General features: G+C 43.6%; 1 protein-coding gene across 1 annotated transcript in view; it reads right to left on the bottom strand.

Moving 5' to 3' along the window:
• The window catches only part of fnbp1b (formin binding protein 1b), a 289,323-nt gene extending 262,286 nt beyond the window's left edge, over positions 1–27,037 (bottom strand). The window contains exon 1 of the mRNA XM_080212261.1: positions 26,778–27,037. Coding sequence (XP_080068387.1) covers positions 26,778–26,801 — 24 coding nt within the window. The 5' untranslated portion in view covers positions 26,802–27,037. The remainder of the gene's footprint in view (positions 1–26,777) is intronic.
• Positions 27,038–27,593: the final 556 nt, after the last annotated feature.

The raw sequence follows: 27,593 nt of genomic DNA, 5'->3' as shown, positions 1-27,593 counted from the left end.
GAAAGAATAATTTGCAACGACATTAATCATCACGAAGAACGTTTGGGTTTTGACAGCAGTTGGTCAACACAACTTCAGAAACCAAAGTCAGGGTTTTGTAAACCTGATTTTTTTGATTTCACTAAAACAGTCAGAGAGATCAAGTCTGTGTAAAACTTGGGGAAAACCTTATTTGTACTTTCCTGCACTTTTTGAATTACTCCTCCACTCAAGATTATCATTTTGGCTCCAGATAAAATACAGAACATGACCCCTCACTTAACTGCACTCAGCCGAAGAGGCAGGCTTTGTGTCTTGGATTTGGATAGCTCGAGAAGCACACACTTAGACAAAATCAGAATCAGTTCGTCAATTTCTGGAATCAACAGAAAGGTCTTATTGAGAAATGCCTACTTTGAGCTGTTTGACACATTTTGGAAAATTATAAATTAATGACATTAGAAAGGTCAGACTTTTAACAAAACCAATGAGTTGAGAATCCTCAGGCTTGCATGAGTGCTTTACAGGGACAGAAAGAAAGAAACCCTACAGAACAGAAAGAGGCCATTTGGCCCATCAAGTCTGCACCAACCACAATCCCACCAAGGCCCTAACTCCATATCCCTATACATTTACCCACTAATCCCTCTAACCTACGCATCTCAGGATACTAAGGGGCAATTTTAGCATGGCCAATCAACCTAACCCACACATCTTTAGACTGTGGGAGCAAACCGGAGCACCCGGAGGGAACTCACACAGACATGAGGAGAATGTGCAAACTCCACACAGACAGTGACCCAATCTGGGAATCGAACCCAGGTCCCTGGAGCAGTGAAACAGCAATGCTAACCACTGTGCTACCATGCCGCCCGGACTGAAGAGGAATTTTTAAAAAAACATTTTCCTGACTTGGCTTTGGGACTCTGGTCTCAAGTCAAGGAAGGAATGGGGTTGGTATAACATGAAATGTATAATTCATTTTAATCAAAGTAACTTCTGTATTTGCTACATACAATAACAATTAAAGTTTGTGTAAGAAGTGGAATTGTGTTTGTTTTCAATGTATTAAATACACATAAAAGATATTGTCTAATGTGCATGAACAATACAGGAAGCTTTAGTTACAAAGTGGCTTGTGATTCATGCACAGAAAAAGTACAAGAAACTTAGTGGGTCTTTTTGGAGAACTTTGCAATCAAAGTTATCTCAACAAGTAATATTTGAAGGTAAATCGGAATAGTTTATGCCAGTGTTGTACTGGGTTGGACAAGATGAGATGTCACATGAAAGCCAGGTTACAGTCCGACGGGTTTATTTGAAATCACAAGCTTTCGGAGCACTGTTCCTTTGTCTAGTGAAGTGCACTTCAGCGGACAAAACGGCAGTGCTCCAAAAGCTTGTGATTTCAAATAAACCTGTTGGACTATATCCTGGTGTCATGTGAAATCTCATCTCAATAGTTTAAACAGAGCACATACATGGAAATGTCACAATTTATGTTTAAATGCAATTCAGTTTGACAAAGTAAATAAAATTAATGATTCAACACATCAAACATCAATACAACTAACTGCTGAAACCAAGAATTTGCAAACTTTTACATGCCCGTTAATTTCAGAATAACTCCTATTTAAATAATTGGTACAACTTAAATATTCATATTTTGAACATTAATTTTTCATTTCCTTTTCTGATGATTCAGAACTAATATATGACACATGACCAATGATTATTTCACTTCTGTGTTCCCTGCACCATAAGATCATACTTCTGTTTCATTTCCCTTTTCATAACCTAGTTAAAACCATTCAACAATATTTTCAGAAAAGATACCAGTTTTATTTTGTACAAATTTTACCCAACATGGGTGAGATCCCATTTTCTCCCATCACTGAATTCCCTGCTTGAAAATAATTATTTTACTCTTTCACTAATGAACTACCGTAAATTTAAAACAGCAACTCAGCCATGGCAAAAATCAATATATTCATCAACTACAATTGAGTTTCAGAAAACACATGACCAACTTTCCAATCAAATCTTAAGATGCATCTTAATAAAACATACTTAACTAGCCTGCGAAGTGTATGCTCTTTTTTAGATAAGTTTATTTTTATGCTACCGCTCTAAAATCCTTTAGTCATTGTAGGCTATAATTCCATGACAGCCTGCAATCCTCTGGTTCTTGACACATTAGGTGGGATTTTCCGGTCGCATGGGATTTTCTGACTGTGCTCACCCCAAAACTGGAAAATTCTGCCCAAGGTCAACGGACCTTGCCATGGTCTGCCCCTCGCCTGCAATGATTTCCGTGGAAGGTGGAACAGGAAAATTCGCTCCTATTTCTCACAGGTAGTGTGTATAGATTTTTCACCATGGGAGTATGACAGCTATGAGGAACCCTGGCTGATTACCTTCCTCTATAACCCAGGAATGCTGAGGCCAATTGTAGCATGGTGACGGTTGAGAATATAATAAAGTTTGTATAGTTCAATGTTACATCTTTCCCCTAAATTACAAAACAATTGTTTTATTGAATAAAACAGATCCCTGGGGCACTCCACTGCTGACTGACCTCCATGCAGAAAAAGACCCATCCACAACCACTCTCTGCCTTCTGTAGGCAATCCAGTTCTGGATCCACAAAGCAACGTCCCCTTGGATCCCATGTCCCCTCACTTTCTCAAGAAGAGGTGGCGGAGTGGCACTGTCTACGAGGAGAGGCTGTACTTGACCTGGTGCTGGCTAATGAACCAGGACAGGTGACAGATCTCTTGGTGGGACAGCATCTCGGGGATGGAGATTATAACTCTATCTCCTTCATGATAGCATTGGAAAGAGATAGGATCAGGCAGGCTAGGAAGGTGTTTGTCTGGAGTAAGGGGAAATATGATGACATCAGGCAGACAATTGGACAAGTAAACTGGAAGGAGGTGTTCTTGGGGAAAAGTACTGAAGGAAGGTGGCGGATTTTCAAGGAATGTTTGACTGGAGCTCTGCACGACAACGTTCTGATGGATCAAGGAGGTTTTGGTAGGTCGCGGGAGCTGTAGTGCACGAAGGTTGTGGTGAACCTGGTCAGGAATAAAAGAAAGGTGTATAGAAGGTTCAGAGAGCTAGGAGATGTTAAGGATCTAGAGGAGTTATAAGGCTTGTAGAAAGGAGCTTAAAAAGGAAATTAGGAGAGCCAGAAGGGGACATGAGAAGGCCTTGGTGGGTAAAATTAAGGAGAATCCCAAGGTGTTCTACAAATATGTGAAGAGTAAAAAGATGAGAAAAGAAGGGATAGGGCCTATAAAAGGTCAAGGGGGAAAAGTCTGTGTGGAACCAGAAGAAATGGCAGAGGTGCTTAATGAGTATTTTGCCTCGGTATTCATGCTGGAAAGTGATCTGGGAGGTTGTACTATAGGTTTGCGGCAGACTGAAAAGATTGAGTATGTGGATATTAAGAAAGAGGATCTGTTGGAACTTTTAAATTCTATCAAGTTGGATAAGTCGCCGGGACCAGATGGGATGTACCCCAGGTTATTGTGGGAGGTGAGGGAAGTGATTGCAGAGCCCCTGGCGATGATCTTTGCATCGTCGATGGAGACAGGAGAGGTTCCGGAGGATGGCAGGTGTGGTTCTTATTTTCAAGAAAGGGAACAGGGATAGCCCGGGAAATTATCGACTGGTGAGACTGACCTCAGTGGTTGGTAAGTTGATAGAGAGGATTCTGCGGGACAAGGTTTATGAACATTTAGAGAAGTTTAGAATGATCAGGCATAGTTAGCACGGCTTTGTCAAGGGCAGGTCGTGCCTTACGAGCCTAGTTGAGTTCTTGAAAAATGTGACTGAACACATTGACAAAGGAAGAGCAGTGGACGTGGTTTACATGGACTTCAGCAAGGCATTTGATAAGGTCCCCCATGCAAGACTTCTTGAGACGGTGAGAGGGCATGGGATCCAAGGGGCTTTGGCCTTGTGGATCCAGAACTGGCTTGCCTGCAGAAGGCAGAGAGTGGTTGTGGATGGGTCTTTTTCTGCATGGAGGTCGGTCACCAGTGGAGTGCCCCAGGGATCTATTCTAGGACCCTTGCTGTTTGTTATTTTCATAAATGACCTGGATGAGGAAGTGGAGGGATGGGTTATTAAGTTCACCGACGATACGAAGGTTGGTGGTGTTGTGGATGGTCTGGAGGGATGTCAGAAGTTGCAGCGTGACATAGATAGGATGCAAGACGGGGCGGAGAAGTGGCAGATGGACTTCAACGCGGATAAATGTGTAGTGGTCCATTTTGGCAGGACCAACGGGATGCAGGAGAACAATATCAAGAGTAGGAGTCTTAGCTGGGTTGAAGAGCAGAAGGATCTTGGGTCCATAGGACTCTTAAATCGGCCTCACAGGTGGAGACTGTGGTCAAGAAGGCATATGGTATACTGGCCTTCATTAATCGAGGGATTGAGTTTAAGAGTCGGGAGGTAATGCTGCAACTTTATAGGACTCTTGTCAGACCCCACTTGGAGTACTGTGCGCAGTTCTGGTCGCCTCACTACAGGAAGGATGTGGAAGCTATTGAAAGGGTGCAGAGGAGATTTACAAGGATGTTGCCTGGATTGGGAGGCATGCCTTATGAAGATAAGTTGAGGGAGCTAGGTCTCTTCTCCCTGGAGAGACGAAGGTTGAGAGGCGACCTGATAGAGGTTTATAAGATGTTGAGAGGAATAGATAGGGTGGATTCTCGGAGGCTATTTCCCAGGGCTGAAATGGTCGCTACAAGAGGACACAGGTTTAAGGTGCTGGGAAGCAAGTACAGAGGAGATGTTAGGGGAAAGTTTTTCACTCAGAGGGTGGTGAGTGAGTGGAATCGGCTGCCATCGGTGGTGGTAGAGGCAAACTTGCTGGGGTCTTTTAAAAGACTTCTGAATGAGTATATGGGATCTAATGGCATTGGAAGTTACAGATAGTTCTATGGCTTGGCAGGTATAGATGTGATCGGCGCAACTTGTGGGCCGAAGGGCCTGTTTGTGCTGTAGTGTTCTATGTTCAAATTACTATTTCTATGACACATGCATTTTGGAAGACATATCTTTGCCAAATTAGATGTCAATCAGTCATTTTCAAGCTACACTTTATAACAATATCTTAAAATTTATATTCTAATTTTCTGCAACTCTTTGTTACCCAGAATGTACAAAAACTAGCAAAAGTACCAAAATTAGTAAGAAACAGGATCATCTAATTAAATCTATTTTGCCACAGAGCACAAGATGGCTTTATATTCTATGGCATTCAAACACAATTATAATAAGCAGTATTTGGTTTCGAGGTTTACCAGATATGTTGTATATGTGAATACTAAAAAAAACTTCAATCATCAATATGTTTGGCTACAAATTGCAATAACAAGCTTTAATGCCAGCTGCATTAACAGCCTTTAGTATCTGCACAGAAGGAATCACCTTTATGCTGTTTCAGTGACACATATTAACTCACATATATTTCATCTCATAAGAACACAAGAACATAAGAAATAGGAACAGGAGTAGGCCATCCAGCCCTTCGAGCCTGCCCCGCTATTCAATAAGATCATGGCTGATCTGTCGCTGCTCAGTTCCACTTTCCCGCCCTCTCCCCATAACCCTTAATCCCCTCTCCTATCAAAAACCCATCAACCCGCGTCTTAAAAATATTTAGCGAGGCAGCCTCCACCACTTCAACGGGCAGAGAATTCCAGAGATTCACCACCCTTTGAGTGAAGAAGTTCCTCCTCAACTCCGTTCTAAACTGCCCCCCTTTTATCTTGAGGCTGTGCCCCCTAGTCCTACTGTCTTTTCTGAGCGGGAAGAGTCTTTCCACCTCTATCCTATCCATCCCATTCATCATCTTATACGTCTCAATGAGATCTCCCCTCATTCTTCTAAACACTAACGAGTACAAGCCCAGTTTATTCAGCCTCTCCTCATAGCTCAACCCCCTCAACTCCGGTATCAGCCTAGTAAACCTCCTCTGCACTCCCTCCAAGGCCAAAATATCTTTGCGCAGGTGCGGCGCCCAAAAATGCACACAGTACTCCAGTTGCGGCCTCACCAATGCCCTATACAGCTGCAGCAAGACCTCCCTACTTTTATATTCAATCCCCCTCGCTATGAAGGCTAGCATCCCATTCGCCTTCCTGACCACCTGTTGCACCTGCAAGCTGGGTTTTTGCGACTCATGCACAAGGACCCCGAGGTCCCTCTGCACCGTCGCCTGCTGCAGTTTTTCACCCCGTAAGTAATAGTCCTTCCTACCATTCTTCCTACCAAAGTGGACCACCTCACACTTGCCAACATTAAATTCCATTTGCCATTTCCTGGCCCATTCGCCCAGCCTATCTAGATCCTTCTGCAGACTCTCCACACCCTCCGCACAATTTGCCGTTCCCCCAATCTTGGTGTCATCAGCAAATTTCGACACTCTACACTCGGTTCCCTCCTCCAGATCATCTATATAAATGGTAAAAAGCTGAGGCCCCAGCACTGACCCCTGGGGCACTCCGCTAGTCACCATCCGCCAATCCGAATAGCACCCGTTGACCCCCACTCTCTGCCTCCTATTTGACAACCAATCCTCTATCCACGCTAACACCCTACCCCCAACTCCATGTCCCTCGACCTTCTGCAATAACCTCTTGTGAGGCACTTTGTCAAACGCCTTCTGAAAATCTAGAAAGACCACATCCACTGGCTCTCCTCTATCCACCGCCCTAGACACATCCTCATAGAACTCCAGTAAATTTGTCAGACACGACTTCCCTTTAATGAAACCGTGCTGCGTCTGCTCTATCAAGCAATTCCCTTCAAGATGCCTCGCAATTTCCTCCTTAATGACAGATTCTAACATTTTACCTACCACAGACGTTAAACTAACCGGCCTATAATTCCCCGCCTTTTGCCTGGCACCCTTCTTAAACAACGGCGTAACATTAGCCGTTTTCCAATCATCCGGCACTTCCCCGGAATCCAGCGACGTTTGGAAAATAACCACCAAGGCATCCACTATCACCTCCGCCATTTCTTTCAGAACCCTCGGATGCATTCCATCCGGTCCTGGGGACTTGTCCACAATCAGCCCCTCCAGTCTGTCGAGCACCGCCTTTCTAGTAACAGTAATGTCATTAAGACCCTCCAGTCCCACCACCTTTCCATCGCTAACACCTGGCAAATTATTCACGTCCTCCTCCGTGAAGACAGAAACAAAAAAGTTATTCAATACCTTAGCCATATCCCCATCCCCTACCACTAGGTCCCCTTTCTCATCCTCTAAAGGACCAACATTCACCCTAGCCAGCCTCTTCCTTTTTATATATTTATAAAAACTCTTGCTATCCTTTTTTATATTAAGCGCAAGCCCAGCTTCATAGTTTCTCCTACTCTTCCTTATCAACTTCTTTGTCAATCTTTGTTGACATTTAAACCTCTCCCAATCCTCTTCTCGCCCACTACTCTTAGCTACTCTAAATTCCTCCGCTTTTAGTTTAACACTTTCCTTCACCTCCTTCGTTATCCACGGCTTATTACCTCTCCTCCTACTATCCTTTTTGACCATCGGCATAAATTTCCGTTGAGCACCAAGAAAGATCTCCTTAAAGATCCTCCACTGCTCCTCAACAGACCCTCCCTCCAACGCGCTCTCCCAGTCCACATTCGCCAATTCTTCTCTCATCCTACCGTACTCCCCTCTATTCAAACAAAGAACGCGTGTCCGGGAACCCACTTTCTCCTCCTCCATCTGCACCAGAAACTCCACCATACAATGATCACTCTCCCCAAGAGGATCCTTCACCACAAGGTCCCTAATTCTACCCGCTTCATTACATAGCACCAGATCCAAGATAGCTCGCTCCCTCGTCGGCTCCAACACACACTGTTCGAGGAAACTATCCCGGCAGCATTCCAAGAACTCCTCCTCGAGCCCCCCACGTCCAACATGGGTCGACCAATCAATATGCAGATTGAAATCCCCCATAACTACGGCCGTCCCATTCCTGCACGCCGCACTTATTTGCGCGTTAACAGCCCGCCCCATCTCCAGATCATTATTCGGGGGCCTATAGACGACACCCACCAGCGTCTTCCTCCCTTTGCTGTTCCTAATCTCCACCCACAACAATTCCACCCTCTGCTCCTTGGCTCCAATATCATCCCTTGCTACCACCGTGATGCTATCCTTAATCAGCAGAGCTACGCCCCCCCCTTTTCCCTCCTGCCTATCCTTCCTAAACACTTGATAGCCCTGTACATTCAGCTCCCAGTCCCTGTCACCCTGCAGCCACGTCTCTGTAATGGCCACCAGATCGTATCCATTTGTGTCGATCTGCGCCATCAGCTCATCCACTTTATTCCGAATGCTTCGTGCATTCAGATAAAGTGCTTTCATCCCAGCCTTCACCTGGACCCTATTTGCCGCAACGCCACCAACTATACTCACGCCCCCTACTCCCTCTATTATTGGGACATCCTCGGCCTCTTCCCTTACACGTACACTCTCCTTAACTTTAGACCTCGTAAGGTCACCTACCCTCGCACCCTCCCCCCCCCAATTAGTTTAAAGCCCTGTCTACAGTCCTCTTTACTCGATTCGCCAACACTCTGGTCCCAGCACGGTTCAGACCAACCCCATCCCGCCCGAACAGGTCCCACCTACCCCAATACTGGTGCCAATGCCCCATAAGTTCAAACCCATTCCTCCCACACCATTCCCTGAGCCACCCATTCACTTCCTTAATCCTGTCAACCCTACGCCCATCTGCACACGGTTCAGGCAGTAGCCCAGAGATAACCACCTTGTCGGTTCTACTTTTTAATTCCATTCCCAGCTTTTCATACTCCCTCCCCAGATCCTCAGTCTGCATTTTGCTTACGTCGCCGGCACCCACATGAACCACAACGACCGGATTCTCACCCTCCCACTCCAGGTTCCTCTGCAGCCCAGCTGCGACATCCCGGACCCGAGCACCAGGCAGACAACACACCCTTCTGTGCACTTTGTCATTGTGACAAAGGACAGTGTCAATACCCTTCACCCCACTATCCCCAATCACTAGTACGTTCCTTTTCCCTTTCTCTTTGCCTATGTCCTGCTGCAGCACTGTACCGTGTGCAGTTTGCTCACCAACCTCACCTGCCTCGTTCTCGTCCAGCCTGGAAGCAAGAACCTCAAACCTGTTATGCAGATTAAGAGGCTGAGGCCTCCGCTCCTCACCCCCCTTCCTCCTCCCAGCAGCCCCCTCTTGTCCCTGACCCTTAGAGTTAACCAGTCTAGGGGGGGTGGATGTCACTTGCACCCCATTGACAATGGCAATTAGCACCAATGCACAATTGGCATTAACAAAGGAGTAAGAACAAACAAGTCATGTTAAAAATACTGACATTGCCTTTAGCCAAATATTAAGAGCCCTCGGAAAATGTTCTTGAATAAGGCAACTATTAATGATGAAATTCTTTGAGAGTATATGAGTAGATACTACATGGTGCTTCCAATAGCATGGCTGAGAATGGGAACTTACAGTACCAATAATCAAATTTACATGGTGATAGTGCACAGTGAATCCTTCCAAAAGGCTAATCATTCTGCTAATAATTTAACGTTCCACTATGACCTCCTTGAAGACTGGAACAGAAAACAAATATAAAAAGAAACAAATAACACAAATATTCCATTCTTAAGTTAATGTGGATTCTGAACTTTATCTATTTTTACACAAACTGTGATGTAGCATCTCAGGGCAGTGTAGTAGCATACTACTTACCTTGACCAACTTGGCATGAAAGGAAGTAGAATCTGATCTTGTCTGATCCATTTGTTTGATAATACTTCTGCAAATATGAAAATTTGACAAACTGCACGTTTTATAAACAATAAATAGGGAAGAGATCCACTGTATCAGAATCAGAGGGGAAATTGATGGTTTTCGCTTTCATTGTAAGTGAGAAAAAAATCTAAACTGAAAAAATTCCAAATTAATTGCAATCTTAAAGCCTCACCTATGATTTTGAAAAAATATTTTAGACTCCAAAGTAAAAATGATGTTTCTCCAAATTTAAATTTATTTCATTCTAAACATGCCACGCTTTCCCAATCGCTTTTCTATGTTGTAATAAGGAGATGCTCTAAAATATTCTACAATACAATGAAAACCATAATTTTTGGATCATTAACAGCCATGCTCTTAAGATTCTTTCCAGTTTCATACAAATTTTAAAAACTATATCTGGCTCCCCTGAGGATGCAGGTCCAGTACCCTGATTATACAAGTTAGCTCATCTCACAAAGATCAACAAGCGGTGCACTTTCATTGACTTCAGTTCCTATGAATCGAGGAAAGATGATTCATGTTTCTGATTGCTACCCATTGAATCCTCCTGGAGCAGGAAACTAATAAATGTGTTCAGTGTACATAAAATCATTTACACTTATTTATCTCGCAAACTAGCAAACCTTTACAGCACTTCTCACATTAGTTTGAGAATAGACCATTATATACAGACAGGAAAACTATACCATGTAATTCACAACGTACTCTTCTTCTGGAGTGCAAGAACATGTGCAATTAAGTGTAAAACTTAAATATTATTAAATAAATATCAGTTAATCAAAATTACAGTTAATAGCCTACAGATAATATCTGACAACAGTATTGTTTCCTGTTGGGAGAATACTTTTGCTTCAGACCCTTCTTTGAAGTATATCATATAAAAGTATAGCAAGTAGCATATAAGTATAGCAAGCACAACAGGACACTATCAACAGAAAATATACACCAGACTTAGCGTCAATGTGTTTTCTGAGGCGGTCCATCTGGATTACTACATTCAGTGGTTATCACCAATCTTCTAGCAAAATGTATTGAAGGAAGTAAAGTACCAATTAGCAAGAATGACACCACAGCTTAAAGGGTTAAATTGTGAGGACAGGCCACATGAACTTGCCTTGTACAACCTTGAGAGTAGAGGATTGAGGGGTGATCTGACCTTTCAGCATCCTATTTACTTAAATCAAATGGCCCCTCACACTTCAAACCTTCAGTGAAAATAAGCTCAGCACATCCAACCTCTCCTCATAAGACACCTTGCTCATTCCAGGTATCAATCTAGTAAACCTTCTCTGAATTGCTTCCAATGCATTTACATCCTTACTTAGATAAAGAAACCAAAACTGCTCACTGTATTCAAGGTGTGGTCTCACCAGTGCCTTGTATAGCTGAAGCACAAGATCCTTACTTTTATGTTGAATTCCTCTCATAATAAAGGATAGCATTCCATTAGCCTTCTTCATTACTTGCTGTACCTGCCCACTAACATTTTGTGACTCATGTACTAGAACACCTAGATCTATCTACACCTTGGAATTGTGCAGTTGTTCTCTCTTTAAGTAATCTTGTTTTTTCAAATTTCTGCCAAAGTGAGCAACTTCACATTTTCCCACATTCTCCAGCATCTGGCACATTTTGCCCACTCAACCTATCTATACCCATCTGCAACTTCCTTATGTCCTCTTCACAATATACTTTACCATCTATCTTTGTGTCATCTGTAAATTTAGCTACCATGAGTTTTTCAAAGTGCCAAATGATTCTAATACCTTGCCCACAATAGACATTAGGCTAACTGATCTATAGTTTCCTGTTTATTGCCTCAATTCCTCTTGAATAGAGGGGTTATAATTACTTTTCTCCAGTATTTCGCAAATTTTGGAAAATTAACACCAATTTAGCCATCTTTTTTAAGGCCCAAGGATGAAGATCATTAAGACCCACAGACTTGTCAGACCGCAGTTCCATCAGTTTTCTCAGCATTGCTTCCCTGGTGATTGTATTATAACCAAGTTCCTCTACTTTCCATCTCCCTGATTTACAGCCATTGCTGGAATGTTTTTTCTGTCATCTATTGTGAAGACATAGGCAAAATATTTGTTTGTATCATCCATCATTTCCCTATTTTCTATTCTTAACTCCCCATTCTCACTTTCCCGAGGACCAACACTTATTTTTACTTCTCTTTTCCTTTTTAAATACCTGTAGAAACCCCTGTTATCTGTCTTTACAGCTACCTTCCTCTCATTCTCTAAATTAACCTTATCATCATTCCTTGCCATTCTTTATATTCTGACCACTCATCTGACCTGCCAATCAGGCACAGGGGCAGCACGGTGACATAGTGGTTAGCCCTGCTGCCTCTCAGTGCCAGGGACCAGAGTTCAATTCCAGCTTTGGGTGACTTACTATGTGTCTACATGGGTTTCCTCTGGGTGTTCCACTTTCCTCCCACAGTCCAAAGATGTGCAGGTTACGAAGATTGACCATGCTAAATTAAATTGCCCCTTGCTGCCTAGGATTGCATAGATTTGGTGGATTAGCCATGGTAAATGCGCGGGGATAGCATGGGTAAGATGTTCTTTCAGGCTCGATGGGCTGAATGCCTCCTTCGGTATTGTTATCGTTCACGATTGTGCATTTGTACGGTTTTTCCTAAAGTTTGGCACATTTCTTAACGTCTTCAATGAATTACAAATAATGGCTTATCCCTGAAGAATTTTTCTCTTATTGTTGGAAAAGACTTAGTCTGAGTACCCTTAAACGTCTACATCTATAGATCTTATCCCCTAGCCCAGTATCCCAGTTTACTTCAGCTACCTCAACTTTCATGCTCTCATAGTTAATTGCCCTTTAAAGTTTAAAATGGCCTTTGATACCCTCAAACATCTTGGTTCAAATCTACCTTCGACTCTTAGAATGAAGTATCCCAACTAAACCACATCTGAAAAATGTAATCACTTTTTGCACTGGTATTGGTCTGCATTAATTGCCATATTCATCTAAGGTTTTTCAGACTAAGGTTACTGATGACCACTCTGGAAAATGGAACTATCACACTGATGCACAGTCCAAACTAAAGCAATTATGTACACAGAAAAATGACACAAGAGCAAGAAGGAAATAGCTCAGCCCTTTTAATCAACTTTGCCCCATTATAGGCAACAGCAGGTTCTTCCCAGGTCTGTCACTATTTCTGTAAACTATTAATTCGGTACAGGAATTATCTGAAAAAGCAGAGACCAGGTGGTGTGACTCAACCCACTCCCTTGCATGTTAAACAGTTGAAATTTTAAATTTTTACCAGCGCAAATGATTAATGCAACCCCAGAAAAAGGCTGCTATAATATTACTCTATTACGCTGATGCACAAGTTTGGTTTCCTGGATTGAAGTTGCCTCAAATATGCTTACAATAAAATATTGCTCTGTAACTCTCCAGTGATGTGTTAAAACTGGTTGGCAGAGAATTGAACAGCTTTAATCTCCTAATATAGAAGAGGTTATGTTTTTAGGTTAATAAATAGAGACAATGTGAGTTCTAATTCCACCATGGCAGTTTGAGACTGTGAATTCAATTTTCAAATATATCTGGCCCGTAGACGACTTCAATATAGTTGATTTTAACAGCCCTCAAATGGAAGGCCATTTAATTGTATCAAACATTGGTAAAAATGCTACCTTTGCTAATGACATACACACATCCTCAATTTTGTGTTCAAATTTCTAATAGCCATAGGTACAGGGTCACCGATTACACTTTTTCAAAATAAATCCAACAGTGGGCTCTACTCCCCCACTATTTTTCTTTCTGTGCAGGATCTTTCTTTAAAATTCTTCTTCCAGTAATTTATTTTTTAAATTTATATTGCTAATTTCTGACAAATGCAAAAAAATTGCAAAGTGAAATTCCTAATCAGAATGACCATAAAACCATAAGACAGGAGCAGAATTAGACCACTCGGTCCATCGAGTCTTCTGCGCCATTCAATCATGGCTGATAATTTTCTCATCCCCATTCTCCTGCCTTTTCCCCATAACCTCTGATCCCCTTATTAATCAAGAAACTATCTATCTCCGTCTTAAACACACCCAATTACCTGGTCTCAACAGCCTTCTGCGGCAAAGAATTCCACAGATTCACCACTCTCTAGCTGAAGAAATTCCTCCTCATCTATTTTAAAAGATTGTCCCTTTAGCCGGAGGTTGTGCCCTTCGGTTCTAGTTTTTCCTACGGGTGGAAAGATTCTCTCCATGCCCATTGTATCCAGGCCTCGCAGTATCCTGTAAGTTTCAATAAGACCCCACCGCACCCCCCCTACCCCCCCATCCTTCTAAACTCCAATGAGTATAGACCCAGAGTCCTAAACAGTTCCTCATATGACAAGTTCTTCATTCCAGGGGTCATTCTTGCAAACCTCCTCTGGACTCTTTCCAAGGCCAGCACATCCTTCCTTAGATAAGGGGCCTAACAATGCTCACAGTAGTCTAAATGAATGAATGGGAAAATATTAATTTTTCACTAATTAATTCTCATAACAAAATGCCATTTTCATAATCACTTCGTTGTTTACTAATTTCTTCAAAACAACACTTTTTGGCTTTGTAGACACTTAACCTGTCTGATTCCCTCTGTAGACTCCGTGTCATCATCACCACTTGCCTTCCCACTTATCTTTGTCATCCACAAATTTGGCAACAGTACATCAATTTCCCTCGTCCAAGTAATTTCAATTGTAAATAATAGTGGTCCCAGCACTAATCCCTGTGGCAGTCCACTACTTTCAGGCTGCCATCCTGAAACCACTCCTCTTGTTCCAGCTTTCTTGTCTTCTATTAGTTAGCTTTACAGCTTTGGGACTTTGACTAGGATTCCTTGTGTAGACTCTTCTCGTGTAGCTTTCTTTGGAATTTAAGTTTAAAGTTTATTTATTCATGTCACAAATCAGCTTACATTAACATTGCAATGAAGTTACTGTGAAAATCCCCTAGTCACCACACTCCAGCATCCGTTCAGGGAGAATTTAGCATGGCCAATGCGCCTAACCAGAGCATTTTTCAGACTGTGGTAGGAAGCCAGTGCACCTAGGCACGGGGAGAACATGGAGACTTTGCACAGACTGTGACCCAAACCAGAAATCGAACCTGGGTCTCTGGTATTGAAGCAGCAGTGCGATCCACTGTGCCACCGTGAATTTAGTCTGCTAGTGGAATCATGAGCTTTCCCAGGCAGTAGAACATTTAGTGGTCCTTACCACTTACATTGAAAAAGACTTGCAGAAAAATACAGAGACAGTGGAACAAGATTTGATTCTTCAAAGATGGACAAGGTGCTAGGAGCAAGGGAAAAGATTGCAAAGTGTGACTTTGTAATAATGACCACACCACCACTCAAAGAACAAAGAAAATTACAGCACAGGAACAGGCCCTTTGGCCCTCCAAGCCTGCACCAACCATGCTGCCCGACTTAATTAAAACCCCCTATCCTTCCAGGAACCGTATCCCTCTATTCCCATCCTATCCACATACTTGTCAACTCGCCCCTTAAAAGTCACTATCATATCCGCTTCCACTACCTCCCCCGCAATGAGTTCCAGACATCCACTAGCCTCTGTGTAAAAAAAATCTGCCTCGTACATTTCCTTTAAACTTTGCCCCTCACATCTTAAACCTTTGCCCCCTAACAATTGACTCTTTCACCCTGGGAAAAAGCTTCTGACTATCCACTCCGTCCATGCCTTTCATAATCTTGGAGACTTCTATCAGGTCGTCCTTCAACCTCCGTCACTCCAGTGAGAACAAACCAAGTTTCTCCAATCTCTCCTCATAGCTAGTGCCCTCCATACCAGGTAGCATCCCGGTAAATCTTTTCTGTATCCTCTCCAAAGCCTCCACATCCTTCTGGTAGTGCAGCAACCAGAATAGAACACTACATTCCAAGTGCAGCCTAACTAAGGTTCCATTAAGCTGCAACGACTTGCCAATTTTTAAACTCAATGCCCCAGCTGATGAAGGCAAGCATGCCGTATGCCTTCTTGACTACCTTCTCTCCCTGCATTGCCACTTCCAGTGACCTGTGTACCTGTACACTCAGATCCCTTTGCCAATCAATTTTGCCATTTGCTGTACATTTCCTATCTGTATTAGGCCTCCCAAAATGCATTACTTCGCATTTGTCCGGATTAAACTCCATCTGCTGTCTCTCCACCAAAGTCTCCAACTGATCTATACCCTGCTGCATCCTCTGATGGTTCTCATCGCTATCTGCAAAACAGCTGGGCAAATATCACATTGGCCCTATCAAGGGGCCACACGGTGAAGCCTTCCATTGTTTGCTGGAGCTGAGAGAGAGAGAGCTAAGATTTTACCTGTTAAAAACCTGTTTAAAATAAGTTTAAAGCACTTTACTCTTTGTAGAACTGTTTAAAGCATTTATTTATTGTATTTACTGCTTTAAGAATTCTGAGGGTGTGGTGAAAAGGCATTTGTGGACCAGCCTGCTTTAAATCAGCGCCAGGTTTAAAAGGAGGCCTGGTGTAGACAGCGGGCAGCGTCTGAGCGGGCAGCGGAGTGAGGGGGAAGCAGAGTGAGTTAATAGGGCTTAATATCAAAAAGGGCTGGAAGGAAAAAAGGCCAGGTGAGTTTGTTTGAAAAAAAACAAGGAAAAAAAATTTTTTCAAAACTACTACAGCATGAAACAAGGAAAAAAATTTTTTCCCCATAAAAAATTACAGTGAATAATGGAGGGGCATGTGATGTGTGGTTTCTGTATGATGTGGGAACTAGCAGACCCCAGGGTCCTTCCCAGTGACCATGTCTGCAGTAAGTGCAGGTTGCTGGAGGAGCTCCAGCTCAAGGTGGATGAGCTGGCCTCTGAGCTACAGACACTGAGGCTCATCAGGGGGAGAGAGGGTGCCCCTAGACTGGCTAAATCTAAGGGTCAGGGACAAAAGGGGGCTGCTGGGAGGAGGAGGAAGGGGGGTGAGGAGCGGAGGCCTCAGCCTCTTAATCTGCATAACAGGTTTGAGGTTCTTGCTTCCACTCTGGAAGAGGACGAGGCAGGTGAGGTTGGTGAGCAAACTGCACACGGTACAGTGATGCAGCAGGACATAGGCAAAGAGAAGGGGAAAAGGAACGTAGTAGTGATTGGAGATAGTGGGGTGAAGAGTATTGACACTGTCCTTTGTCACAATGACAAAGTGCACAGAAGGGTGTGTTGTCTGCCTGGTGCTCGGGTACAGGATGTCGCAGCTGGGCTGCAGAGGAACCTGGAGTGGGAGGGTGAGAACCCGGTCGTTGTAGTACATGTGGGTGCCGGCGACGTAGGCAAAGTGCGGACTGAGGATCTGGGGAGGGAGTATGAGAAGCTGGGAATGGAATTAAAAAGTAGAACCGACAAGGTGGTCGTCTCTGGGCTACTGCCTGAACTGAGTGCAGACGGGCGTAGGGTTGACAGGATAAAGGAAGTGAATGGGTGGCTCAGGGATTGGTGTGGGAGGAATGGGTTTGAATTTATGGGGCATTGGCACCAGTATTGGGGTAGGTGGGACTTGTTCGGGCGGGATGGGGTTGGTCTGAATCGTGCTGGGACCAGAGTGTTGGCGAATCGAGTAAAGAGGACTGTAGACAGGGCTTTAAACTAATTAGGGGGGGGGAGGGTGCGAGGGTAGGTGACGCTACGAGGTCTAAAGTTAAGGATAGGGTACAGGTAAGGGAAGAGGCCGAGGATGTCCCAATTGGTGGCGTTACGGCAAATAGGGTCCAGGTGAAGGCTGGGATGAAAGCGCTTTATCTGAATGCACGAAGCATTCGGAATAAAGTGGATGAGCTGGTGGCGCAGATCGACACAAATGGATACGATCTGGTGGCCATTACAGAGACGTGGCTGCAAGGTGACAGGGACTGGGAGATGAATGTACAGGGCTATCAAGTGTTTAGGAAGGATAGGCAGGAGGAAAGAGGGGGTGGCGTAGCTCTGCTGATTAAGGATAGTATCAAGGTGGTAGCAAGGGATGATATCGGAGCCAAAGAGCAGAACGTGGAATCGTTGTGGGTGGAGATTAGGAACAGCAAAGGGAGGAAGACACTGGTGGGTGTCGTCTATAGGCCCCCGAATAATGACCTGGAGGTGGGGCGGGCTGTTAACACGCAAATAAGTGCGGCGTGCAGGAATGGGACGGCAGTAGTTATGGGAGATTTCAATCTGCATATTGATTGGTCGACCCATGTTGGACGAGGTGGGCTCGAGGAGGAGTTCTTGGAATGCTGCCGGGATAATTTCCTTGAACAGTGTGTGTTGGAGCCGACGAGGGAGCGAGCTATCTTGGATCTGGTGCTATGTAATGAGGCGGGTAGAATTAGGGACCTTGCGGTGAAGGATCCTCTTGGAGAGAGTGATCATTGTATGGTGGAGTTTCTGGTGCAGATGGAGGAGGAGAAAGTGGGTTCCCAGACACGCGTCCTTTGTTTGAATAGAGGGGAGTATGGTAGGATGAGAGAAGAATTGGCAAATGTGGACTGGGGGAGTGCGTTGGAAGGTAGGTCTGCTGAGGAGCAGTGGAGGATCTTTAAGGAGATCTTTCTTGGTGCTCAGCAGAAATTTATTCCGATGGTTAGAAAGGACAGTAGGAAGAGAGGTAATAAGCCGTGGATAACGAAGGAGGTGAAGGAAAGTGTTAAATTAAAAGCGGAGGAATTTAGAGTAGCTAAGAGTAGTGGGCGAGAAGAGGATTGGGAAAGGTTTAAATGTCAACAAAGATTGACAAAGAAGTTGATAAAGGAGGGTAGGAGAAGCTATGAGGCTGGGCTAGCACTTAATATAAAAAAGGATAGCAAGAGTTTTTATAAATATATAAAAAGGAAGAGGCTGGCTAGGGTGAACGTTGGTCCTTTAGAGGATGAGAAAGGGGAGCTAGTGGTAGGGGATGGGGATATGGCTAAGGTCTTGAATAACTTTTTTGTTTCTGTCTTCACGGAGGAGGACGTGAATAATTTGCCGGGTGTTAGCGATGGAAAGGTGGTAGGAATGGAGGGTCTTAATGACATTACTGTTACTGGAGAGGTGGTGCTCGACAGACTGGAGGGGCTGATTGTGGACAAGTCCCCAGGACCGGATGGAATGCATCCGAGGGTTCTGAAAGAAATGGCGGAGGTGATAGTGGATGCCTTGGTGGTTATTTTCCAGACGTCGCTGGATTCCGGGGAAGTGCCGGAAGATTGGAAAACGGCTAATGTTACGCCGTTGTTTAAGAAGGGTGCCAGGCAAAAGGCGGGGAATTATAGGCCGGTTAGTTTAACGTCTGTGGTAGGTAAAATGTTAGAATCCGTCATTAAGGAGGAAATTGCGAGGCATCTTGAAGGGAATTGCTTGATAGGGCGGACGCAACACGGTTTCATTAAAGGGAAGTCGTGTCTGACAAATTTACTGGAGTTCTATGAGGATGTGTCTAGGGCAGTGGATAGAGGAGAGCCGGTGGATGTGGTCTTTCTGGATTTTCAGAAGGCGTTTGACAAGGTACCTCACAAGAGGTTATTGCAGAAGGTCAGGGGACATGGAGTTGGGGGTAGGGTGTTAGCGTGGATAGAGGATTGGTTGTCAAATAGGAGGCAGAGAGTGGGGGTCAATGGGTGCTATTCGGATTGGCGGTTGGTGACTAGTGGGGTGCCCCAGGGGTCGGTGCTGGGGCCTCAGCTATTTACATTTATATAGATGATCTGGAGGAGGGAACCGAGTGTAGGGTGTCGAAATTTGCTGATGACACCAAGATTGGGGGAAAGGCAAATTGTGCGGAGGGTGTGGAGAGTCTGCAGAAGGATCTAGATAGGCTGGGCGAATGGGCCAGGAAATGGCAAATGGAATTTAATGTTGGCAAGTGTGAGGTGGTCCACTTTGGTAGGAAGAATGGTAGGAAGGACTATTACTTACGTGGCGAAAAACTGCAGCAGGCGACGGTGCAGAGGGACCTCGGGGTCCTTGTGCATGAGTCGCAAAAACCCAGCTTGCAGGTGCAGCAGGTGGTCAGGAAAGCGAATGGGATGCTGGCCTTCATAGCGAGGGGGATTGAATATAAAAGTAGGGAGGTCTTGCTGCAGCTGTATAGGGCATTGGTGAGGCCGCAGCTGGAGTACTGTGTGCAGTTTTGGGCGCCGCACCTGCACAAGGATATTTTGGCCCTGGAGGGAGTGCAGAGGAGGTTTACTAGGCTGATACCGGAGTTGAGGGGATTGAGCTATGAGGAGAGGCTGAATAAACTAGGCTTGTACTCGTTAGAGTTTAGAAGAATGAGGGGAGATCTCATTGAGACGTATAAGATGATGAATGGGATGGATAGGATAGAGGTGGAGAGACTCTTCCCGCTCAAAAAAGACAGTAGGACTAGGGGGCACAGCCTCAAGATAAAGGGGAGGCGGTTTAGAACGGAGTTGAGGAGGAACTTCTTCACTCAAAGGGTGGTGAATCTCTGGAATTCTCTGCCCGTTGAAGTGGTGGAGGCTGCCTCGCTAAATATTTTTAAGAAGCGGGTTGATGGGTTCTTGATAAGAGAGGGGATTAAGGGTTATGGGGAGAGGGCGGGAAAGTGGAACTGAGCCACAACAGATCAGCCATGATCTTATTGAATGGCGGGGCAGGCTCGAAGGGCTAGATGGCCTACTCCTGCTCCTATTTCTTATGTTCTTAAACCTTCAGCACAGTTGAACTTAAAAAAAAAGTCAGCCTTTGGTATTTTGTTGCAAGCTGCCCTCAGAATTTATACTTGATTTGCATATACACCTTAGAAGAAGCCCATTAGGTCCATTGTGCCTGTACCAGCTCCTTGAAAAATTTATCCAATTAGTGTTACTTCTCTACTCTTTCCCCATAATCCTGCAAATGCTTCACTTATAACTAACGATCCAATTCCTTTCCTACTGTTACTACTTTCACTAACCTTTCAGACATTGTCAGAAAGTTGGGGGAATGGATTATCCGTAAGACAATCATCTATGTTTTGCCCACCAGAAACAGTTTCTCATGATTTACTCAATCAAACTTCTAATAATTTTGAGCAACTCCACTTAACCTTCCCTGCTCTAATAGAGGATAAATAAAGCATCTCGAGATAACTGAAATCCTTCATCCCTGGTACCACTCTGGTAAATCTCCTATGTGTCATTTTTAAAGGCTTCAACATATCCTTTCTGAAGTATTATGTCCAGAATTAGACATGATCCTCTAGCTGAGGTTTAAGCAATCATGTGTGAGGGTTTACCATAACATTTTTCAATTCTCAGGTCCTTAAGAATTCTATATTTTAAGTTTGAAAAGGTTCTACAGTACCAACTCTCCTGAACAACAAAATCCGCTTAACTATTTCTACATATGCCTCTGGCCACAATTCAGATAATCTTGAATATTCAGCTGGTTATCTTCAAAGACTCCTGCAGCAGAGTTTGTAAACCAATTCTATAAGTAACATATTTCTGGTGTAAACTTAACGACCAATTCTAATGTCAACAGCAATTTACTATCTGGTCCTAAGAATAAATTAATATTTGAAAAAGTATCCATAATAATTATAGAAAATGTGTTAATGTGACTATCAATAATGATGGAGAAAAGATTTAATTGTCAATTTCTTTGCCACAGGTATCTTAGGACGTTAGGATGTCATAAGCTTCCAATGCTTCTGTACATTAAGTAATAAACTTTTGCTCAATGAGAAATCTATGGATTATGAGAAGACTTAATAATTCATTGGTGTTTTCAACTAATTTGCTTCTTGCAATTTGCATACAACATTCAGTATTAAAGGAATTATAGATTGTTATCACAATACATCATTCATACCAACTCCTTCCTGTCAAGTCATGTCTAAAAAAGGCACTCAGCAGACGTATGTAGCATTTAACATCCTTCTCCTTTCTTAGAATTCAAGTCACCTCAAGATCACTCTTCTGCCTATACAGTCAGAAATATGGTTTGACAATTTCTACTAAATGACCAACTTTGCTCTCAAGCTCCAAAAGCTCACGTGTTTTTGAGAGAGCTTACCAAAAACATTAAAATTTGTTCCTCCAATAGCTCCACTGGCAAATATGCATGTCACCAACCTAAGCAGAGCAGAAGTTTCAACAGCTCAAACATTCTCCCTCCTTTCAGTTCTGACAGAGTCAAAGGACTCAAAACATAAACTCTGTTTCTCTTCTAACAGATGCTGGCAGACCTGCTGAGTTTTCTGGCACTCCTGTTCGAGTGTCAACTATACTGCAGCTTTAGATAATAAGCAAACACAATGTATTCGCTTCCACATTGCCAAATATGTCTAATGGATCTTCCCAAACCTATGGTCTATGATGGAGTTAAAGCTTGATTACCTTTGAGATATTTATGCACAGTTTATGAAGATTAGACATGGGTATCTACGGTTGTGGCTCATCCAAAAGCCGAAAAGAAAAGAAGTTCAAATCCCACCATGACAATTTGAGAATTCAGTTCAAAAAGCTGACCTTATTTCAGGCAGCAACTCCCTTTCCATTATAGTGCATTTCCCCAGAAAAACCACAAAACAAAATCTAATCTAATCCAAGATTAGGAACAGTGGACAAATAAAATCTTATTTACGAGGAGCAAGAAACATGTGCACTAAATATTTGTTTCAAGAACAAATAACACAATACAACACTAAGCAGCAACTTGCAATCACAGCAAGTTAAGAGTCAATTACAGTCACTTAAACATGTAAATAATTATTTCACAGTACATCAACTGTTGTATCAGCCATTTCACACTTTGCAAAAGTGAAACAGGCACTGGATGTTTCTAACAAAGTAAATTTCGGATATTTATTATTTTCCTTCAAAGGTAATTGTCTTGAAACTGTAAACTTCAACATTAATAGCACTTGAACAATACATTCCTGCTCAGTTTAACTGAAGACTACTTCACCGTTTCTGACATACTCAGAGATAAATTTAGCCAACAGATAGCCTGACTGAAACCTGTCTGTTGCATTTTAATACTGGTTTACAGATAAGGATTCTATTATTATACTCAAGGTATCCATTAAAAGATTACACAGTCCAACAGAGTGCTTTTAAAATTCAAAGAATGAATAGATGACTTACTTATTAAAACTAACTGCTCAAGATTTGTTTAAGTTAATGGATAACTTTAAAATTGGCAAATCTACTTGTTGCAAATCCTAGCGTTAAGTGCTGTTGGCAGATGCAGGTAACTTCCTTATTCAAAATCTCAAGCACTCCACGTAAGATGGATCCCTATTTTCAAAATTAATTTAAGAACTGCCATGGGAGACTGCAGATGTGATTAATGTATTATATGCATATAAACACCAAAATATATCATAAAACACTAATATTCAAAAAAAATCACCATTGATTCAACGGCAAAATATTTCTTGATCAATTTGTCCTAATGCTGTTATAACTGTTAACTAATTTAATCATTGAAATCATCCTACCAATAGGATAGCAGTCAATCTTTTGAATGACAGATACAAAAGAATAAATCATTCAACAAAAGTAAGAAAATGCATTAAAAAATATACCCAGGACAAACGTCAAGGCAAATGCATCATTCAAATAGATTACTGTTACAAACTACTTCTTCACTTATTGATCACGATATTAAGAACATAAGAAATAGGAGCAGGAGTAGGCCATCTAGCCCCTCGAGCCTGCCCCGCCATTCAATAAGATCATGGCTGATCTGAAGTGAATCAGTTCCACTTTCCCACTTTCTCCCTATAACCCTTAATTCCCTTGTCTATCAGAAATCTATCTACCCGTGACTTAAATATATTCAACGAGGTAGCCTCCAACATTTCAATGGGCAGAGAATTCCAGAGAGTCACCACCCTTTGAGTGAAGAAGTTCGTCCTCAACTCCGTTCTAAACTGCCCCCTCCCTTATTTTAAGGCTGTGCCCTCTAGTTCTGCTATCCTTTCTAAGCAGAAAGGATCTCTCTACCTCTACCCTATCTAGCCCCTTCATTATCTTGAAAGTCTCTATAAGGTCCCCCCTCAGCCTTCTAAACTCCAATGAGCACAGACCCAGTCTACTCAATCTCTCCTCATAAGCTAAACCCCTCATCTCTGGTATCAGCCTGGTGAACCTTCTCTGTACTCCCTCCAAGGCCAATATATTTTGTCAGGTCAACTAGGGATAGACAATAGATGTAGCCATGCCACTGTCAACCATATCCCATCAATAAATAGAAACAAAATGGTTCAGGAGCAGATTATAGTGGCCATGTTAACGACATTGCAATAACATTCACAAAATACAAACTATATTCTCACTGGTTGTCAACTTCATGATGGTGTTTCAACAACTTCCAGGAGTTTACAGCAATTAACATTCATCTGCAAATGTGTCCATCTAAAGGGTTAACAGGTAAACGTGATGGATAACATCATAAAGGGGCTACCCAGAATATACGTAAATATGTTAGGTAGTTTTGCTGGGTCATGTTGAAAAATGTTCCCAACCACATAGAGATATCACTCCTAGTCACTGGCCAGAATATTTGCTGCTAATGATGTGATAATTTGAATTTAAATTCTTAAATAAATCACTTCAAATTCATCAGAATGTAATCTATTTTATCTCCAAAAAATGAGTGGGACTATTATGAAAACACAAATTATGATCGCTTACAAAGAGTGAATGACACTATATCCCTCACATCACCTACAAACCAATTTTCTTAGAAATTACAAGTAACCATTTCAATCCAACTGATCATAACTTTGCAACAACGACAGAAAATGCTGGAAAATCTCAGCAGGTCTGACAGCATCTGTGGGGCGAGACTAGAGCCAACGTTTCAAGTCTGGATGATCCTTCAGAGCATTAAGACCAACTAAAATCTGAAGAGATTTATGTTATAAGGGTGGGGAGGCAATTCTCTTCCGATAGTACAAATCTCTTCTGACTTTCTTTGCTTTCAGCTCTGACAAATGGTCATCAAAACTCAAAACGTTGGCCGTATTCTCTCTCCACCAATGCTATCAGACCTGCTGAGGTTTTCCAGCAATTTTTGTTTTTGTTTCAGATTCCAGCATCCACAGTAATTTACTTCAATCGTACGGTCAAACTTGGTTTTGCTTTAATTGAAACCAATTACACTCCAATCCTTTCCTACAAACTTCATGATAAGAGAGAGGGTTATGGGGAGAGGGCGGGAATGTGGAACTGAGCCACGACAGATCAGCCATGATCTTATTGAATGGCAGGGCAGGCTCGAGGGGCCAGATGGCCTACTCCTACTCCTGTTCCTATTTCTTATGTTCTTATGTGTCATCAGGTAACAAAAAAGTTGCATTAATGAGAGGGTCATTTTCAATAAGGCGGCATGGTAGCACAGTGGTTAGCACTGCCGCTTCACAGCTCCAGGGACATGGGTTCGATTCCTGGCTTGGGTCACTGACTGTGTGGAGTTCGCACATTCTTCTCGTGTCTGCATGCGTTTCCTCCGGGTACTCCAGTTTCCTCCCACAGTCCAAAGATGTGCATGTTAGGTTGATAGGCCATGCCAAAAATTAATGTCCTGAGATGCGTACATTAGAGGGATTCTATGATTTTCTAGACTTAGAAGTAAAGTTTCTGCCTTTCTCAGCAAACAATGTTTGTCAGTGATTATCTCTGAGTGAGTGATCACCTTGATTTCACTGGCAGGAGTGGTGGAAGATTTTTTTTTGAAGTTTACTTATTAGTGTCACAAGTAGACTTGCATTAACACAGCAATGAAATTGCTGTGAAAATCCCCTAGTCACCACACTCTGGCGCCAGTTCGTGTACACTGAGGGAGAATTTAACATGGCCAATGCACCTAACCAGCCGTCTTTCAGACTGTGGGAGGAAACCGAGTACCCGGAGGAAACCCACACAAGACACGAGGAGAATGCGCAAACTCTGCACAGGTAGTGACCCAAGCCAGGAATCAAACCCAGCTTCCTGATGCTGTGAAGCAGCAGGTCGAGCCACTGTGCCACCCATAAAGTTTATTTATTAGTCACAAGTAGATTTACTACTGCAATGACGTTACTCCGAAAATCCCCTCGTCACCACACTCTGGCACCTGTCCGGGTACACCAAGGGAGAATTTAGCATGGCCAAAGCACCTAACCAGCTTGTCTTTTGGGAGGAAACCAGAGCACCCGGGGGAAACCCACGATGTTTCTGGAAAGCCTTTTTCTGGAAGAATCTGAATACAGCATGTGTGGGAAAGAGCCAAGCACTGCCATGCATATTCAAGGCGTGAGAGGCAGCATTTCCTCTTCAGGTTTTGCCCACACTACTATCATTTTGGGGGAAGGCGAAGAAACACTGTAATAACTTGCAAACCTATTGAAATATCTTTGTCTACCGTGGTCAGGTGCTGGATGTGTCAACACCAATGACTTGTTTCTGGCTGATTAAAAAAGAAACACCACTTCCCTTCCCCCACAGCCTTTTTTTTATCAAGAGCGGAAATTTCCATTTTAAAAAATTTTTTTGTAAAGCCACCAGAGAGATGCTGCAATTTCCAATACAGTGAGGTTGGGCAGTGAACGATTAGGCTTATTTATCGATTTCCTCGGACGGTGGGTTTCACCCCACTCGTTGCAAAAAAAAAACACAAAACGATTTTAACCATAGCAAAAAAAACAATAAAATTAAACAACCGCCTCCTAATCCCCTACCGGCCTTTGCATCAACCTCGTATTAACATTTCCATCCCTCAATCCATTCATAAAATATAAAAATGCATTGGAGAATTATAAAACGAGGGAACATTTTTAAAACCGCAAGCAATTATTGATATGGTTAATATTTCAAAAGTGATCATTGACCAGTCTACAAATAAATACATCAATCTCCCCTCACGGATTTTCAGATGAAAGGGATCAATCTCGTCAGTGGGATTAAACACACATTTTTCGGAGGGTTTTATTTTAATTAATTTTTCCTCACTCACCCACAGCTCCGTTCCCCAGCTCATGGTCGGCGGGCGATTCCAGAATTAAAATGAAAAGAAAAAAATCTACAATCGAGAAGAAAATCTGCAAGCAAACAAGCAGGCAGGCGACTGATCAGCGACAGGGAAAAATGCCGATAATCCGGAGTTGGTCGAGATAGGGTCGACGATTAATTCTTCATTTTCTCCTTCATAGTTTTACCACTCGCCTCTTCCCCTCCCCCTGAGCCCTGACTACATCTGACTGACTGCACGGCCAACTGCCACCCGCAGCACGCGCGGGCAGGGGCGGGGCGCGGAGAAGCAGAAGGAAGAGGGAGGGAGGGAGGGAGGGAGGGAGGGGGGGGGCAGAAGGAAGAGGGAGGGAGGGAGGGAGGGAGGGAGGGGGCAGAAGGAAGAGGGAGGGAGGGAGGGAGGGGGGGGGGGGGCAGAAGGAAGAGGGAGGGAGGGAGGGAGGGGGGGGCAGAAGGAAGAGGGAGAGAGGGAGGGGGGGGGCAGAAGGAAGAGGGAGGGAGGGAGGGAGGGAGGGGGGGGGCAGAAGGAAGAGGGAGAGAGGGAGGGGGGGGGCAGAAGGAAGAGGGAGAGAGGGAGGGGGGGGCAGAAGGAAGAGGGAGAGAGGGAGGGGGGGGGCAGAAGGAAGAGGGAGAGAGGGAGGGGGGGGCAGAAGGAAGAGGGAGAGAGGGAGGGGGGGGCAGAAGGAAGAGGGAGAGAGGGAGGGGGGGGCAGAAGGAAGAGGGAGAGAGGGAGGGGGGGGGCAGAAGGAAGAGGGAGAGAGGGAGGGGGGGGCAGAAGGAAGAGGGAGAGAGGGAGGGGGGG

This window comes from Carcharhinus amblyrhynchos, chromosome 25 (assembly GCF_965287045.1).
Source record: "Carcharhinus amblyrhynchos chromosome 25, sCarAmb.v2.hapA, whole genome shotgun sequence".
Taxonomy (NCBI): Eukaryota; Metazoa; Chordata; class Chondrichthyes; order Carcharhiniformes; family Carcharhinidae; genus Carcharhinus; species Carcharhinus amblyrhynchos.
The sequence above is the reverse complement of the archived record's forward strand: the minus strand, read 5'-3'. Positions and strand labels throughout refer to the sequence as shown.